The sequence below is a fragment of the Eptatretus burgeri genome, chromosome 6 (genome assembly GCF_056783735.1).
Source record: "Eptatretus burgeri isolate ZD-2024b chromosome 6, Ebu_testis_v1, whole genome shotgun sequence".
NCBI classification, from domain to species: Eukaryota; Metazoa; Chordata; class Myxini; order Myxiniformes; family Myxinidae; genus Eptatretus; species Eptatretus burgeri.
Window position 1 is genome coordinate 63,563,777 of NC_140966.1, and position 14,818 is coordinate 63,578,594.

A 14,818-nucleotide genomic window follows, 5' to 3' on the forward strand; every position below is an offset into this window, starting at 1 on the left:
CCCAAACGCAGTCTGCGAGCGGCAAATTTGATTAGTCGTGATGACGTAAAATGCCGTAACATTTTGTGCAAGTACTACTAAACAGAAGGGTTTTGAAAGTTCCAAAAAGACGGTGTTCTTTCGTGTTCAAGTATGTAAATTAAATTTAAATAAAATATCGATTTTAAAGGTTGTAGAAAAAAAAATTCTGAAGTTTACAACCATTGATGCAGCATCTTTTACACCACCTTGTTTCACACATTGCATTAGTATGTTTCACACATTGCATTAGTTATTCCTGCCTGCTGTTTGTGTCCTTTATGGCATCCTCAAAAACAGTAGGTTTCCTCTTTGGAATGATTTTCAATTTTGTTGAACAGAGTAAAAAAAAATTGTCACACTCTGTGCAAGTGTGATTGGGATGAATTCAGAACCAAAGTATTGCTGAACTACAGGTTTGTTTTCAAATTCATGTTCAACTTATAACATTCAATCGAAATAAGATTGTTTCTCGATTATAAAACTGCCATTTGAAGACAGACTGATAAAGTGAACCAATTGCTTAACCACGATTTTTGCTTTGCATGTGCGGAGTAAAAATGTATCTCTGGAATACATCCCTCTTATTTAGGGACCTTATCATGGAGGGACGTGGGAACTTGCGCTTCCCATCTTGCCCCACATTGAGGCCATAGAGTCCAAGATCCCACATGTATATTTGGCATCTCATGACAGAGGCCAGGTTTTGCGGTATGCATCTTGCTCACCCCATGCATGTTGGTGGTCTTGCAGTATCGAATTTTAACCAGCTCTATTCTGGTCGCATAGACCCTACCAGAAATCCTTTCCTTAAGCCGCTGTCACACCTTGGCGTTTTAGCCAGCGTATGGCAACGTATCAAAATGTATGTAAAACGCTGGCGTACGCTGAACTATTGATGTTTTTTTTTCCAGTTTTGGGCATATTCATAACGAGTTGGACGTATGCATAACGTATTGGTAACGTACACAGAACGTTTCGATAATATATAGATAACTTATACCAACGAATGCTTCGCGTGTTGTTGGCGTTCACAACCTATGCCCAACGATAGTCTAACGCAGCGTTTCTCAACCTTTTTACCCTTGTGGAACCCTTGAAATAGTTTTCATGTCTCAGGGAACCCCTGCATAAAAATTATTATGTACCATTATTAATATCTAGCTCTTTTATATTTTTATCGTAGTTCACGTGGTAAATAAAATATAATTTTTTTTTTCGGATACCTGGTTTAAGGAAAAAAAAATGACCCCCTTTTTGTCAAATTTATTGGCAATGACAGACAGACCACGTCATCAGTGGTGACATCATCACATACAGGCCGTGTGCAATGACGAGTCGTTATTCTGGGCGTCCATCGTGCTTCGAGTGGGTGACGTCATCACGTACAGGCCGTGTGCCGTGTTCAATGACGAGTCGTTATTCCGGGCATCCATCGCGCTTCGTGGTTGTTACAAGATAACATTCCCTATGGTTGTTATAATTGTAAATAATATAAGAGGTTGAAGCCTCTATTATAATAACCAAGGAGTTTCGAACAATATGCCGTACGTGTATAGTAAAATTACGAATATTAAATCAAACAAAAACTACTCAAAAATACATTAGCCTATTTATTACTTTCTCGCGGAACCCCTAGCGACCTCTTGCGAAACCCTCGGGTTCCGGGGAACCCCGGATGAGAAACACTGGTCTAACATATGCATAGCGCGGCAGCGTATCGCCGACGATCACGTGGCATAGCCTATTAAAAGGCTGCCGCTCGACGATTCAAATCATAACTGCACGAGACATCAAAGTGTCAAGGCCCTGTCACACCTTGTCGTTTTAGCCAGCATATGCCGACGTATGAAAAATTTGCCGAATATGCTGGCACACGTCGAATAAGTTATGGGTAAGTTTTGTATATGTTAAGAGCACACTGAAGCACGCTGGCATACGTCGTAGTACGCCGAGCACGTCGACAAATTTTAAGCATGCTCAAAATTTTTCGACGTATGCCAGCGTATGACGCACATGTTCCGCATACGCTGGCCATAAGTTGTAGGCACGTTATGCGATCGGCTTTGTTCTTTCCTCCAGCACAAGTCTGCTACCCACGACAATGCAAGGAAATAGACACAGGTGGAGGCCATTCAGCCCATCATGCCTGTGCCATAACAACACAATAATTTATCCACACATGATCCAAAGAAGAAACAGCAATTTTTATTCTTTTATTTTAAGTGTGTTATTTTGAAGTTTTTTTTTTGTTTGTTTTTTTTTCCCCTCAGGGGAGGGGCATGGGCTTGGTTAAAAACACACATCAACCACACAACACCCTTTAACGATACCTGCATCAACAGCACTCCGTACACATGCACACAATCACCCATCAATGCTCAAACTACCGAAAAATCCTGCCAACATCCCCATAGCCCTCTATCTCCATAACTTACAGGTACCTCTTCAATTCCAATTTAAACATATCTGCTGTTTCTGCAGCCACTACCTTTCCAGGGAGGCCATTCCATGCATCAACTACTCTGAGTAAAAGACCCCTGCCTTTCTACGAGCTTAACTCTCCTCTTCTTTACTCTCAGACTATGGCCCCTGGTCCCATCACTGTCTACTCTGTTGAATAATTCATCTGCACTTATGTTATCGATATCTTTCATTATCTTAAACATCTCTATCGTATCTCCTCATAACCACCTCTTTTCTAGTGTGTAAAGCCCTGTCTCCTTCAGCCGCTCCTCATAGCTGAGTCTAGCTAGGCCCGGAATCGATCTAGTAGCCCTGCACTGAACCCTCTCAATGGCATCTATGTTCTTCCTGAGTTGTGGTGACCAAAACGGCACACAATATTCCAGATGTAACCATCACTAAATTCCTGTACAATGTTAACCGCACCTCTTTTGATTTATAATTGATCCCCCTCCTTATACAACCTAAAACCCCATTTGCTTTACCTATAGCTGCCTGGCACTGTGTTGCCTGCTTACCTCCCATATCTATTACCACCCCCAGATCCTTCTCCTGTGTGACACGCTCCAAAATTACCCCTTGTATCCTGTAATCTCTATTTTCATTGTTCTTTCCCACTCCCAACACCTTGCACTTGCTCAGGTTAAATTCCATCTGCCAATCTTTTTTCCCAATCTATGCAAGTGTCAATACTTTCCTGAATCTGATCACCACCCCTTCTGCTATCCACTTCAACTCCAAGCTTTGTGCCATTCTGTAAATTTGGAAAGCTTACTCTTTAACCCGTTATCCAAATCGTTGATGCGAATAATGAAGAGTAATGTGCCGAGTACTGATCCCTGAGGTACCCCGCTACTTACATCTTCCCACTCAGTCACTCGTTGCTTCCTACCACGAAGCCAGTTTGCAATCCAATTGGCTTCCTGACCAGCCACTCCACAAGCCCTCACTTTGGCTCACAACCTCCGATGTGGTACCTTATCAAATGCTTTCTTAAAGTCTCGATATACTATGTCCACTGCCTTTCCCTCATCCACTCAATCAGACACTGCTTCATAGAACTCCAAAAGATTTATTGGACAGGAACTACCTTTGATAAACCCATGCTGACTACCTTTAATTAGTTTGTATTTATTTAAATGGTTCCTCATCTGGTCCTTAATTAATGTCTCCAACACCTTCCCCACAACTGAAGTCAAACTAACAGGTCTATAGTTTCCCAATTCTTCTCTGGATCCTTTCTTAAATAACCACCACCTCATTGTCCCTCCCATTTTTACCTCCGAGCCCTGCTGAGATCATGTCCCCCTTTCATCTGCACCTCTTCTCCTTATGTTGTGGTGCAGCCATTCGTTACTGTCCTTGTGTTTTCCATTTTCCCCACTATCTGTTGACTTTTTACAGCACGGCGATATCGCGCTGTTATATAATTGGCTATTCTGTCCTGTGTCTTCTGTCACACTTATGGCCGTGTACGTCCCTTTGATCTGAGGGCTATAAATAGAAATTTGTCCAACGTCACAAATCTTCCCATCATGCATGCTAATTCACCGTGTCGACATTTAAATTTTATAACTGCAAAATTGTTTCATCATTCTTAACCTTGACTTTTACTGCCCCCAGCCGCGCGATATCGAAGTATTCGCTTCTTGTTGTCCCCTGTTTTTCTGCTCTTCCACAAGTCTATCCTGTCAAAAATTTGAATAAAAAAAAACAAAACCCTGCAATCATCTGCGATGCTCTTTCTTTTAACATCATTCAATGCAAACTTTGTGATCTGATCCTGCAATAGTAGTTGTAGTTACAGAAAACCCAACTTGACCCCCTACCAACCAAGCAACAAAGGTACATGAAAGCCCCTAGGACAATGATAATGTCATGCAGTTACCAAAGCAGAAAAGGAAATCTCATTGAAGGGGGGGGGGGGTATAACACACAAAAAGGGAGAAATTTTGCCCCCACCCCCATCCCCGTGCCTCGCTTCTCCACACCTTGTTTTATACATTTCTCTCCCCCTTCCCTCGATACCATCCCCCCCCCCTCGATTTAAAATTTTCTCACTTTTCCCCATGTACATGCAATTTTACAAAAGCTCCACCTCACAAACAATGCTGGCAGATTAAATCACCCACAATGAATCAATAAATGTTGACACTTACCATTTCCAGCATCCAGATGTGCAAGTGTTTTGGCCTTCACACTGGTCTTGTAGAACTTGAGCAAGGCGAGACCAGCACGATACAGCACCTTATGACCCTCCAGCAGGAAAGAATCGAAAACACATGCGGTGTACTCAAATGGAAGGTCTTCAAATAACCAGGTCAGCCAATCGGAGTAAACCTGATTGCAAGGTGTGCGAAGTAGAGGAGCTTAGAACTGAGCAGAGAGGACAGCAGCAACATGTCAAAAATAAAATGCATTTGTTCAGGAGTTGTAAAAAAATTTTTTTTAACCTTTCCCATGGTATTAATCCTTTTATGCAGCGATTCAAGGCCCATGGAGGAGCTTGTTATACTTTCAGTCTCCAATTTTAGCTGTCGAAAGGTATACATAAAGAACCATTGTGTAACTTTCATACGACCTCAGCAGCCAAAAGTGAATGAACATTTACCGATATGAATGGCTAACAACCATCCAGGTAAACCAGTTAAGAATGAAGTGAAAACAAGCAGAAAGCAAAATATATATACACATGTATATAATATATACATGTTCTAAATCTGCAAAATCAATCAATGAAACTAGAAATTCACTCGAGCGAAGTCGATGACACATCACAAATCCCCACACCTCCCACCCAAGGCAAAGTTGAAAGATGGCAAAAAGTTCCACCAGGAATGACCCCATATCAAATTCTGAGTTAAAAAAAGAATCCGTTTTGACCACTGTGACCCCAAGTCCCCACCCCAAGGAATAAAGCAGGGGGGTCAAATCACCCCAAAATAGTTTCATATTTCATGCATCCCCCAATGCTGTTTGCATATGCAAAGTTTCATTTAAAAATATGTTTTAAAATGTCCAGTAATTGCATTTTTGTGATTTGACCTTTTGATCCCACCCAGGGGGGCAGGGGTAAATATGGCACTACTCTTGTACCTTCATGTTGTGATCATAACTACCAAGATTGGTGATTTCCTGCACAACCGTTTAAGAGATAGCATGACGGACGCACGGAGACAGACGAGATTACAATGTCAGATATACTCCCCCCCCCTTTCATTTTTTTCAAAAAAACATGGGAATAAAAATATTTCAATCAACAATCATCTAAAAACTACACAAGCAGACAGAGGGTGCAATAACCTTTGACTCACGACATCCTGTACACATGGGGAGTGACCCGAGGATTGTCAAAAGGTGATTGGCAAAATTTGAAATTGTGGAATTGTGGCAATAAAACATGGAATGACAACACCTCCTTCCACCCCCCCCCCATCCCCTAATAATAAATAATAGATAAATAAAAACCAGCCAATATTAATTATAGAAAGGAAAGTTACCATATACAATATTAAGGAATATGGCAAATTTTGTAACCTCTAACCCTCTGAAGATTTGTAGGAGACTCCAAATGAACTTCTTCTCCAGCCCCTGGCACGTCATGGAAATACGACGACGATCCATCCCCATCACCGTAGCAGGAGAGCGATTCCACCATTAGCGTTGATCAACTCAGCCAGTAGTGAACCATTGTGAAAGTTCACTAGTTATTCAGCAAGTTGACTAGATAGTTGCACTATTTCTTTACTGGCTTGAAGTTTATTAGGAGTACGTTTACATTTATGAAGACTCCATTCATTCCACGGGAAGAGTTCAGCATTTCAGTTTTTCAAGATGGAGTTTTGTTCCCAGTTCCGTCCATGTCTCGTGCAACAAAGTGATGAGTGCACATCCGGGAGTTGTGCGAAGGCTGCCAGTCATCGGGCCATTGCACGCTCCTTATCCACTGCAGCCACTCATTGGTATTAACGGGAAATGGAAGGAATGCGACATCTCTCATCCATGGCTATTTCTCGTATTCTCACGAGTCCGATTTGCATCCAGGAACACAACGATTATGGTTAACCGCTTTGGAATTGCCCTCAGTTTGACTTTTTCATTTTAATGCGGCAAATTGTGTTGAAGACGATTTGATTTTGCCCTGGCAACGACAGATTCAACATGCTCTGATCAGCAGAAGTACAGTAAGTCAATGGAAGCGAATGAACAGCGCGTGTGCGAAAGGCGTAGATGGACATTTCCGAAACGTTTTGAAAGTCTCCATATTGGAGAGGGATGGTGTCTCTCCTCATGGGTAAGAGTTGACAGATGCAGTGGGCTGAAACGAGATTGCTGTTGACAGAAAACTGGTCAGCAATGACTCACACCAGATGATTGAGGCAGCTTCCACTCTCTTTAGTGCCCAGCCAGTTCTCCACTCCAACCCTCAATCCAACCTGCCAACTCTGTCTCTTGTGATGACCACTATCAAACCTCTTCCAACTCACTCAAACTCTCCACTGCAGCATTTGCCCTCAACTCATCATCCAGCTCGCTCCCCATGCCATTACAACACCAGATCATTCAATGCTGATGGGCAAAGCTTAATGAAATGGTGGGATTTTTTTAGAGAGTTGTGAATTAGGGGATCATAATCATAAAAAGTTGGGGTGGGGGGTGTTGTGGGGGTTGGGTGTTATATGGGTAAAGTCAAACTAACAAGACTTCATCATCTTGGACTTCAAAATGACCACACATGCACAGACACAAACCCCTCTCCACCAAAGTGAAGTGAAGAGCATGAACCTCATGATGCTTTCCATTATAGACACTTGGAACCACCACCCTTCCCCATGCACACAACAATACTGTCAAACAATTAAAGTTTTACAAACCTTCTGTTTTAATTAAAATATCAACCAATTTCAAAAATACAACAATAAAATAAAATTCGGAAATCCACGAATTGGCAGAAGTTTGGAAAAATCTGACAATCATTTCAACAATATGCTACAGTTATGTTTTTTAGTTTGTTTGTCTTTTCTTTTTCTTTTTTTCCGGCTCTAAGGCTCGTGGAAAAGCTGCGACACAAATCACGCACACAGACAGATACATGCGACAACACCAGACTGGACTTGACAAACAAACACAGCTACTGAGGTTGGGGAAAGTGATGTCACTTCCCAGAGAATTCTGGGTACCAGCAACAATCTGTATGACATCACTTTTCTCTTCGCACTCAGCGGGGCAACCAACGAGGAGTTTTCTCCCTTCCATGAATGCTAACCTATGGGTTTATTTTTTCCATGCTCTATCCTGTAAATGCTGAATATCAAGCAAGGAAGCAGCACATACAATATTGTAAGTCTTTGGTGCGACTTGGCTGGGGTTTGAACCACCAACCTCAACTCAGAGTGGACACTCTAATCATTATGCCACAGTTTGGTTCATCACATAAATGACCTAATAGAGGGTGCTACTCAATAAAATTGCTTTAAAAAAAAAATAAAAATCGACATTACTTACACACCTCAAGTACAGAGCTACAACGAGCTGCTACAACACGATGAGCACCCGTGCTGTATTTATTCACAAGGTCTGCAAACGTCATACAAGATGCCTCATTGGCATGATATGTCTGGTCCAGAAGGTGAAGAGATGCATCGGTGCAGGCCAGGAGTCTCGAGACTGCCTCAAAAAGCTCCGGCTCTCCGGGAAAGAAGTGCGCCAGCAGAGCAATAACTCCAGGCAACGCAGGACAATAAGTCACGTCTGGAAAGTGCACCTCGATGGCTGACAACACATGCCAGGTTGCCGCATGACCCTCAGGTGTCAGGCAGTAAACTGGTGGATTAACACCCTCTGCAAAAACTGGCAAGCGCTTGGGAAATGCATCTCGTGCACTTTTTGCTCCACGTTGTGCTGCCCAATCCCGGTAGACATCAGCATCTGGGGTGACCACGCGACAGGGCAGAGCTTTGATGATAGAGTGATATGCGACAGCACGGAGTTTGTGATTTTTTGTCCACCGGCCCTGCCTGAAAATGAAAAGGACACAGTGATGGGGAAACAGAAAGAGAAGTTGTTGCATAGAAATAAATAAAAACAAACTAATGTCAGGCTCATGGAGGAGCTTGTATATACAGTACATCACATGCAGGATAAGGATATCAAGAGACACCAGTGTACTTATACAGCAATTACAAGGACAAATCAACAGTATATGCATGTACATACAGTCAAAACTTCTTCCAACACGGCTTCTCCGACCACGATTTTGCATTTATGCGCTGGATCAACGCAACAAAACCTTCCCAACGTGAGAGTGAGTTTTGTGGCAGCAAAGCATACATAATCGATAAAGCGAAGCAATAAATTTTACATCATTTCGTTTTCTATTGCATTCTATGAATGTTATTATATGCCATATAATTAAATGAACTTATTATACCTTTGCAGTACAATATAAAATTACAGTACTGCACTGTACACTTCGTACACTTGCGAGTCGTGCACCCGCAAGCTAATCGGTGATGGAGGAATGCAGTCGTTGGTCAACTTGGCTGTTGCACAAGTGACCTTTTAATCTTGATTATTCCAATACATCGATCATGACTCCCAAAGGACGAGATTCAAACCAACTAGAGAAGAAGAGGAGGAGGAAAACAATGACCACAGAGGTCAAACTTGATCTCCTGAATAAATTATCATCAGTTTCTGCCTCATCTTTAATCAGGCAATATGGTATGGATGAATCAATCACGAGGACAATACGGAAGTCTGAAGATAAAATGGCCAGCGTTCGTGCAGGAGCCGACATTATATTTTAATTTTTATTCAGTAACTAGCAGGGGCTACCTGGCGCTGCCTGTGGGGTGGGGGAAGGGAGGAGAGTTATGGGGGTGCAGCCTGGCTTGGTGTGAGTTTTTCATAGCAGTGATTTTGGCTATGAATGAGTATCAAACAAACGCACAAAAAACAAAAAACACCCAATTATTTATAAGATTTCAACGTTTTTCATTAGACGTGTGCCAGAACCTCCACGTATTTTTTTCCCCCATGCAGCACATTGCGGCGGGGGATTTTTTTGGTGCCCTTGACTCGAACCTCGGTACAATCAATTGGCGATTGGCCCAGCCGTTTCCGATGATTTTCAGAACTACACAAACACATTTATGTACAGATAATTTTCTTAAGGGTTGGGGGGGGTTAGCTTCAAACCTTGCCCAGATCCTGAAGTACCGATACCCAATATTTGGGACCTCGAGGTACTTTGGTTTGGCCGGGAAAGAATAACGCACAAATGCACAAACAAAAAAACACAAACACTTGAAAATATTGTTACGGCTGTGGAAATTCGCATTACACCATATAGGACCCTCAGGTGAGATATCTTCATAGGTACATGTGTAGTTAGCCCAAACCCGTTGTAGAGAGGGAATTTTTGTGATCCATTCAGGCTGCGATCCTTTGAGTTAGCCATTTTTCTGTTCTATCTTTTATTTAAAACACACAACATTTCAACAACCACGCCATCCCCATCACAGCGCCGACCAAACTGCAACCACGCCACCTCCACCATCTACGCTACTACATCTTCGCCACTACGTCCGCTTCCGAACGGCAAACAAAGGCGCAAAGGAGGGAACGGCGAGGAAGCGTAGGTCTCCCCGCCTGTTCCTTCCGTTTGACTTCCCCGCGCTTTGGAGTGGAGGAGGGGTGATGCAGGTCAAAGGTCAGAGGTCAGGTAAAGGAGGCGCCTCTTTTTGGGGGAATAATTATCTGGCCCCGAGCCAAAAACTGACTCCCCCGGCCCCCACACGGGGCGGGGTGGAGGGAAAGCGTGAGGGAACGCCCTTTTCGGGAACGCTCTCGAAGGAAGGTGGAGCCGAGAACGGGGCGATGCGAAGGGCGGAGCCCCGCGCTATAAAAGACGGACACGGGCGGGCACGCGAGCGCTTCCTCTGCTTCTTCTTCCTCTTCGTTCTGGAGCTGGTCTCTTCCTCTTCCTCTAGCAGCGCTTCTTCTTCCTTTTCGTCTTGGGTGGTGGTCTGGTTGGTCTTCGGGAAGAGGTCCTGCGCCCGCGCCTTGGCGAGCGGCCCCGTCACGAAGGTACGGACGGGAGATGCGGCAGCGCCCGTTGCGAGGTGGACCTGTGCGTCCGGACGGGGAGTGCTGGAGAGGGTTCGCCGGCCGCGAGAGAGGTCGGGGCCAGGCGCGACCACGCTGACGGTCGCGGGAGAGGGACTCACCAGACACAAAAGGGAAGTCGCGACTTCTTTCTTTCTTTCTTTTCTTTGGGGTTTTTGTGTGAATGTCCGTGGGTGGCGCCAGTCTGGCTCAAGTAGTATTGTTTTAAGTGTTGCCGTATGTACGTGTATTTGGTTGTAGCTCTGCATCGTTTCTTTTGCTTTTTGTGCATAATTGTTTTAACTGTTATATGTGCATTTTTGAATGTATGGCTGTATATAAGTGCGTGTGTGTGCGTGTGCGTGTGCGTGTGCGTGTGTATAAAAATGCTTGCTTATTGAACTGTTCCCGCTCTGCTTCGTCTATTTTCCTTTTTTATTGACCCTCCATCTTGCATCACGGAAAGGGGTTCGTAGTGGGTGCAACATCCCGGTAATTAATCTGAACCGTCAAGGCTGACGATAACACCGCTCGGTTATCTCTGTAGCACGGAACGGACCGCTTAAGCGGTTCATGTCCGGAGTCGGCCTGTGGCATGGTACGATCGCCCGGTCGACCATTCGCGCAGGGACTTAGGTAGATCGAATTTGGCGAGCAACCCTAGCCTGCGCGGGTGGGCAACTGGCACGATCGTGGTGAGGTTAAACCCCCACCCATGACTAGCTCCCGGCGTTGTTCCGAGAGGGTCATGACTGAATAGTCCGTCCGGTGGGCGATGTGCCGCGATTGGAGTTACGTGGACGTCCGCACGCCGGCGGGCGCGAATTCGCAACACTGGCGTCAAGTCGTGGGATTCGAATCCGCCCCGCCTCCAAGCTAAATTCACGGGGAATCGGTTCAGGGGTGAGAGGAGCGACCCTCGATTCCTTCCAAATTACGAGCAATTAAAATTCACCCCTTACGAGAAATAAGATGGAGTCTCAAGGCGAGCGGGAGCCAGGGGTATTAGAGATGGATGTAGAATGTGTAGAATCCATGGTCCAGGACAGAAACCCCGAGCAGGAAATGTTTGTGATTCAGGAACAACTTCCCCCCCAACCGGACCCAGAGCTCGAAATGGGCGCGGCGGCCGTGGCTTTCGAGACCCCCCCTCCCCTCCTCCGTCAAGGTCCTCCCCGGTCCCCGGCGAATCCACGCCTAATGATGGCGAAGCGACTGCCACAGACCCACCTAACATGGGCCAGCTATTAATGGTTTTGCTGGCAAAAATGGATGGAAATACGCAACAAATGAGCGGAATGGAAAACGAAATGAATGCGAAAATGGATGGAAACGCACTCAAAATGAAAGAGGAAATGGAAAAAATGCGGGGTGAGATGCAGCAGATAGGCCGAAGCCTGCAGGCGGCCACGGCGAGAATGTTGGCAATAACAGGGGAGCTCAAAATGGCAACGCCACGTGTGGGATCGAACAAGCTGGGAGGGAGTGCAACGGCTGCCAGGCCCGCAATGGAGGCGGGTGAGGGCGAATTAATACGGGAGACGTGTTGGACGAGACTTGTAAAGGTGACGGAGAGAGCAATAGTGAGGGTGACCGAGAGGGAAAAACTAATTAGGGTGACGGAGACGTGCATGAGGGAGATAAGACACGAGGTGAAAGGAATTGGGAGGGAGAGAAAAGAACAATTAAGATGGAAAGCAAGGATGAGGTACGCGGAGATCGTGAAAGAGCAAGGAGTGAAACAGAGGGAAGGACGGGAGCGACTTAAGGAGAAAGCAAGGTTGACCTACGTAAAGATAAGGGAAAGACGCCAGGAAGAAACAAAAAAAAAAAAGAACCAAGGAGAGAAAATGTACAGAGACACGGGAGATAGAGGGTGAATTGGACGGGGGTAGTGACGAACACACACACATTGAGGTAGTGGAGGACCATGAGGGGGACCCGGTGCGAGCAGCTGGATAGCCTCCTCCAGGAACGAGGGGAGGGAGTATGCCCCCTTGAGGCGACTCACGACCAGGTAAGTTCGGTCATGTCGAGCGAGGTCGAGGGGATGAGTGCTGCGGACGGGTGCATGGAGAGCTTGGGGGGTATAGAGACCCCGGAACCCCTTGCGGTGGCACTGATCCCCAGTGTGGTTGTCCCGGTGTGTGTGATGCAAGGTGTGAGTGCGCCCCCGTGTGTGGAAGCGACCCCGTGTGTGAGTGGTGTGGTGGCAAGTGTGCCGAGGTGCGTGCTTCCCAGCACGCCGTGTGTGGATGAGGCACCGCGTGTGAGTGTCACCGCGTGTGCGAGTGTGAGAGGGACAGTGTGTGTAAGAGAGCGGTATGTGAGGGAGATGACGGTGGGCATGTGTGAATATGCAGCTGCGTCTCCCGGGGTGAGTGTGATGGAATGGAGAGTGACCGTTGTAACACGCAGGTGTGCGTGCATTGAATGGCGACGACCACAGCGACAGAAGGACAAAAGCCGGATAGCGACCGTAGCTATTTTGAGCACCGCGCCGGGTTCACCCAGCAGCGAGCACGAGGTCCGTGCTGTGCAAAGCACGAGGCCGCCACGTGCTCGCTTGCGGGAGTGAAACCCGGTCCGTAAAAGCACGCGGCGGATTAGCCGATCCCGCGGACGGACTGAAGGTAGGCTGGATATGGATTTGGACCAGATGGGTTCTCCACGTGCGCGTGTAAAGCTCCCATGAGCAGAGCACATGTGTTCGCGTGGTTTGCTTTAAATGCGCAGGGTGACGTCGTGGCTGCATGGTTGGAATCCGGCAGGAGGGAGGAAATCCCTGCCGGATGGTACGAGGGGCACCAAGCACGAACAGCTGCCATGACGTCACGGGGAAGGAGCGCAGGTTGCGAGTTGCCGCGCTGGTCTGCGCATGAAAAAAAAAAGCAAGCCTCGCTTCGGGTGAACAGGATTCCCTGGGCAGAGGTGAAAGACCCCCTGGCCCGGGCACAGGATACCACTGGTTAGGGGGAAGGGTTAGCTTAGTTAGACCGGCTCCATGGGGCAGGGATAAGTCCTCATGGAGCCCGTGGAATGAATTAGTTAGAGGGATGTCAGTTCAGATTTAGGATGGGAAATGGGAAATTATATGAGGACAGAGACAGACTGCGAGTGTGTAGAGGGGACATAGCTTAGCTACGTAGAGTAAAAGGAACGTGCCATATTGTAAGGGATGACGAGGGAGCACGAGGTAGTTAGGGGATGCAGTGAGAAGAATGGCAGTGTTCAGCGATGGAGTGAAATGAAGTGGAAAAAAGTACTTCATGAGTGAGTGAGGCCAGCGGGCCCGAGTGTATGGAGCGAATGTGGAATGCATGGTGCGATGAGTGCTTGGGGGGAAGAGTGATTACCACCCAAGTGACCCCAGGGTCGGTGTAAAGTGAGTTAGTGGGTTAGCCAAATTGACAAAATGGAGGTCGTTTTGCTGTTGGTGGGAACGTAGGCTCGAAATCCATTTGGAGGGGTGCAGGAGCCCTGTTGACGGGCTGGGAGCGTGGCTGCGAACAGTGAGTATTGCTTAGTGGGTACCCCAGGGACCGGGCTAGTCGGCCAAAGTAGGCCAAGGGTCCATGGGGGGCTGGGATGGTGTAGTGGGCACGGGTGGGCCCGCATGATGTGGGGCCGGGGCGCCATTGGCTGCGTGGGCAGTGCATTGGGCACGGGCACCCAGGGAAGGGGCCCAGGGCGCCAGCCTGCCATGTGAGCATTTCAGGGGAGTACACATGGAGGGCCCTCTCCAGTGTTTTGGGAGCTGGTAGGCTCGGAGGCAGTTGCAGGGCCCGGGGGTGCCATAGTAGGAGAATCAGCAGAGGGTAGTTCCTGCCAAGGGAGCCACGCGTCCCAGCCATGAGACCGTGTAAGGGCACGAAGCGAAAATTGGAGGGCATGGCCCAAATTGTGAGGACACAAACACAGGCGACGGGAATCTTGGTTTGTAGAACCAGCAGTTTAAGCTAGAAGCGCTTTTGGAAAGCCCCGGGGTAGTTTAAGGTTAATAAATGTTAGGGTAGTTAGGAGATGTACCCCTCCACACCATCCATCCCTTCGCTCATTGTGGGCTGCTGGACTCACCGTGGTAAAGTAGATCGCTGAAATCTGAGGCCATTCTGAGGCTTCGACACAGGAAGCTAGCTCTCCCTTATTCCCCTCCAGGAAGGGAACATAGGGGTTGGGAGTAGGCTCGGTAACAGGATAGGTTAGCCGGACAGAGACGATAAAG

The 14,818-nt window shown here is 46.8% G+C and overlaps 1 protein-coding gene across 5 annotated transcripts in view; it reads right to left on the reverse strand.

Annotated features, from left to right (window-relative positions):
* TBC1D24 (TBC1 domain family member 24) overlaps window positions 1-14,818 on the reverse strand; it is a 45,548-nt gene that overhangs the window by 15,131 nt on the left and 15,599 nt on the right. For all 5 annotated transcript variants that reach the window (XM_085885371.1, XM_085885373.1, XM_085885369.1 and 2 more), the window contains 2 exons: window positions 7,994-8,501; window positions 4,644-4,824 (listed from right to left, as the gene is read on the reverse strand). In XM_085885371.1, the coding sequence (XP_085741497.1) occupies window positions 4,644-4,824; window positions 7,994-8,501 (689 nt within the window). The remainder of the gene's footprint in view (window positions 1-4,643; window positions 4,825-7,993; window positions 8,502-14,818) is intronic.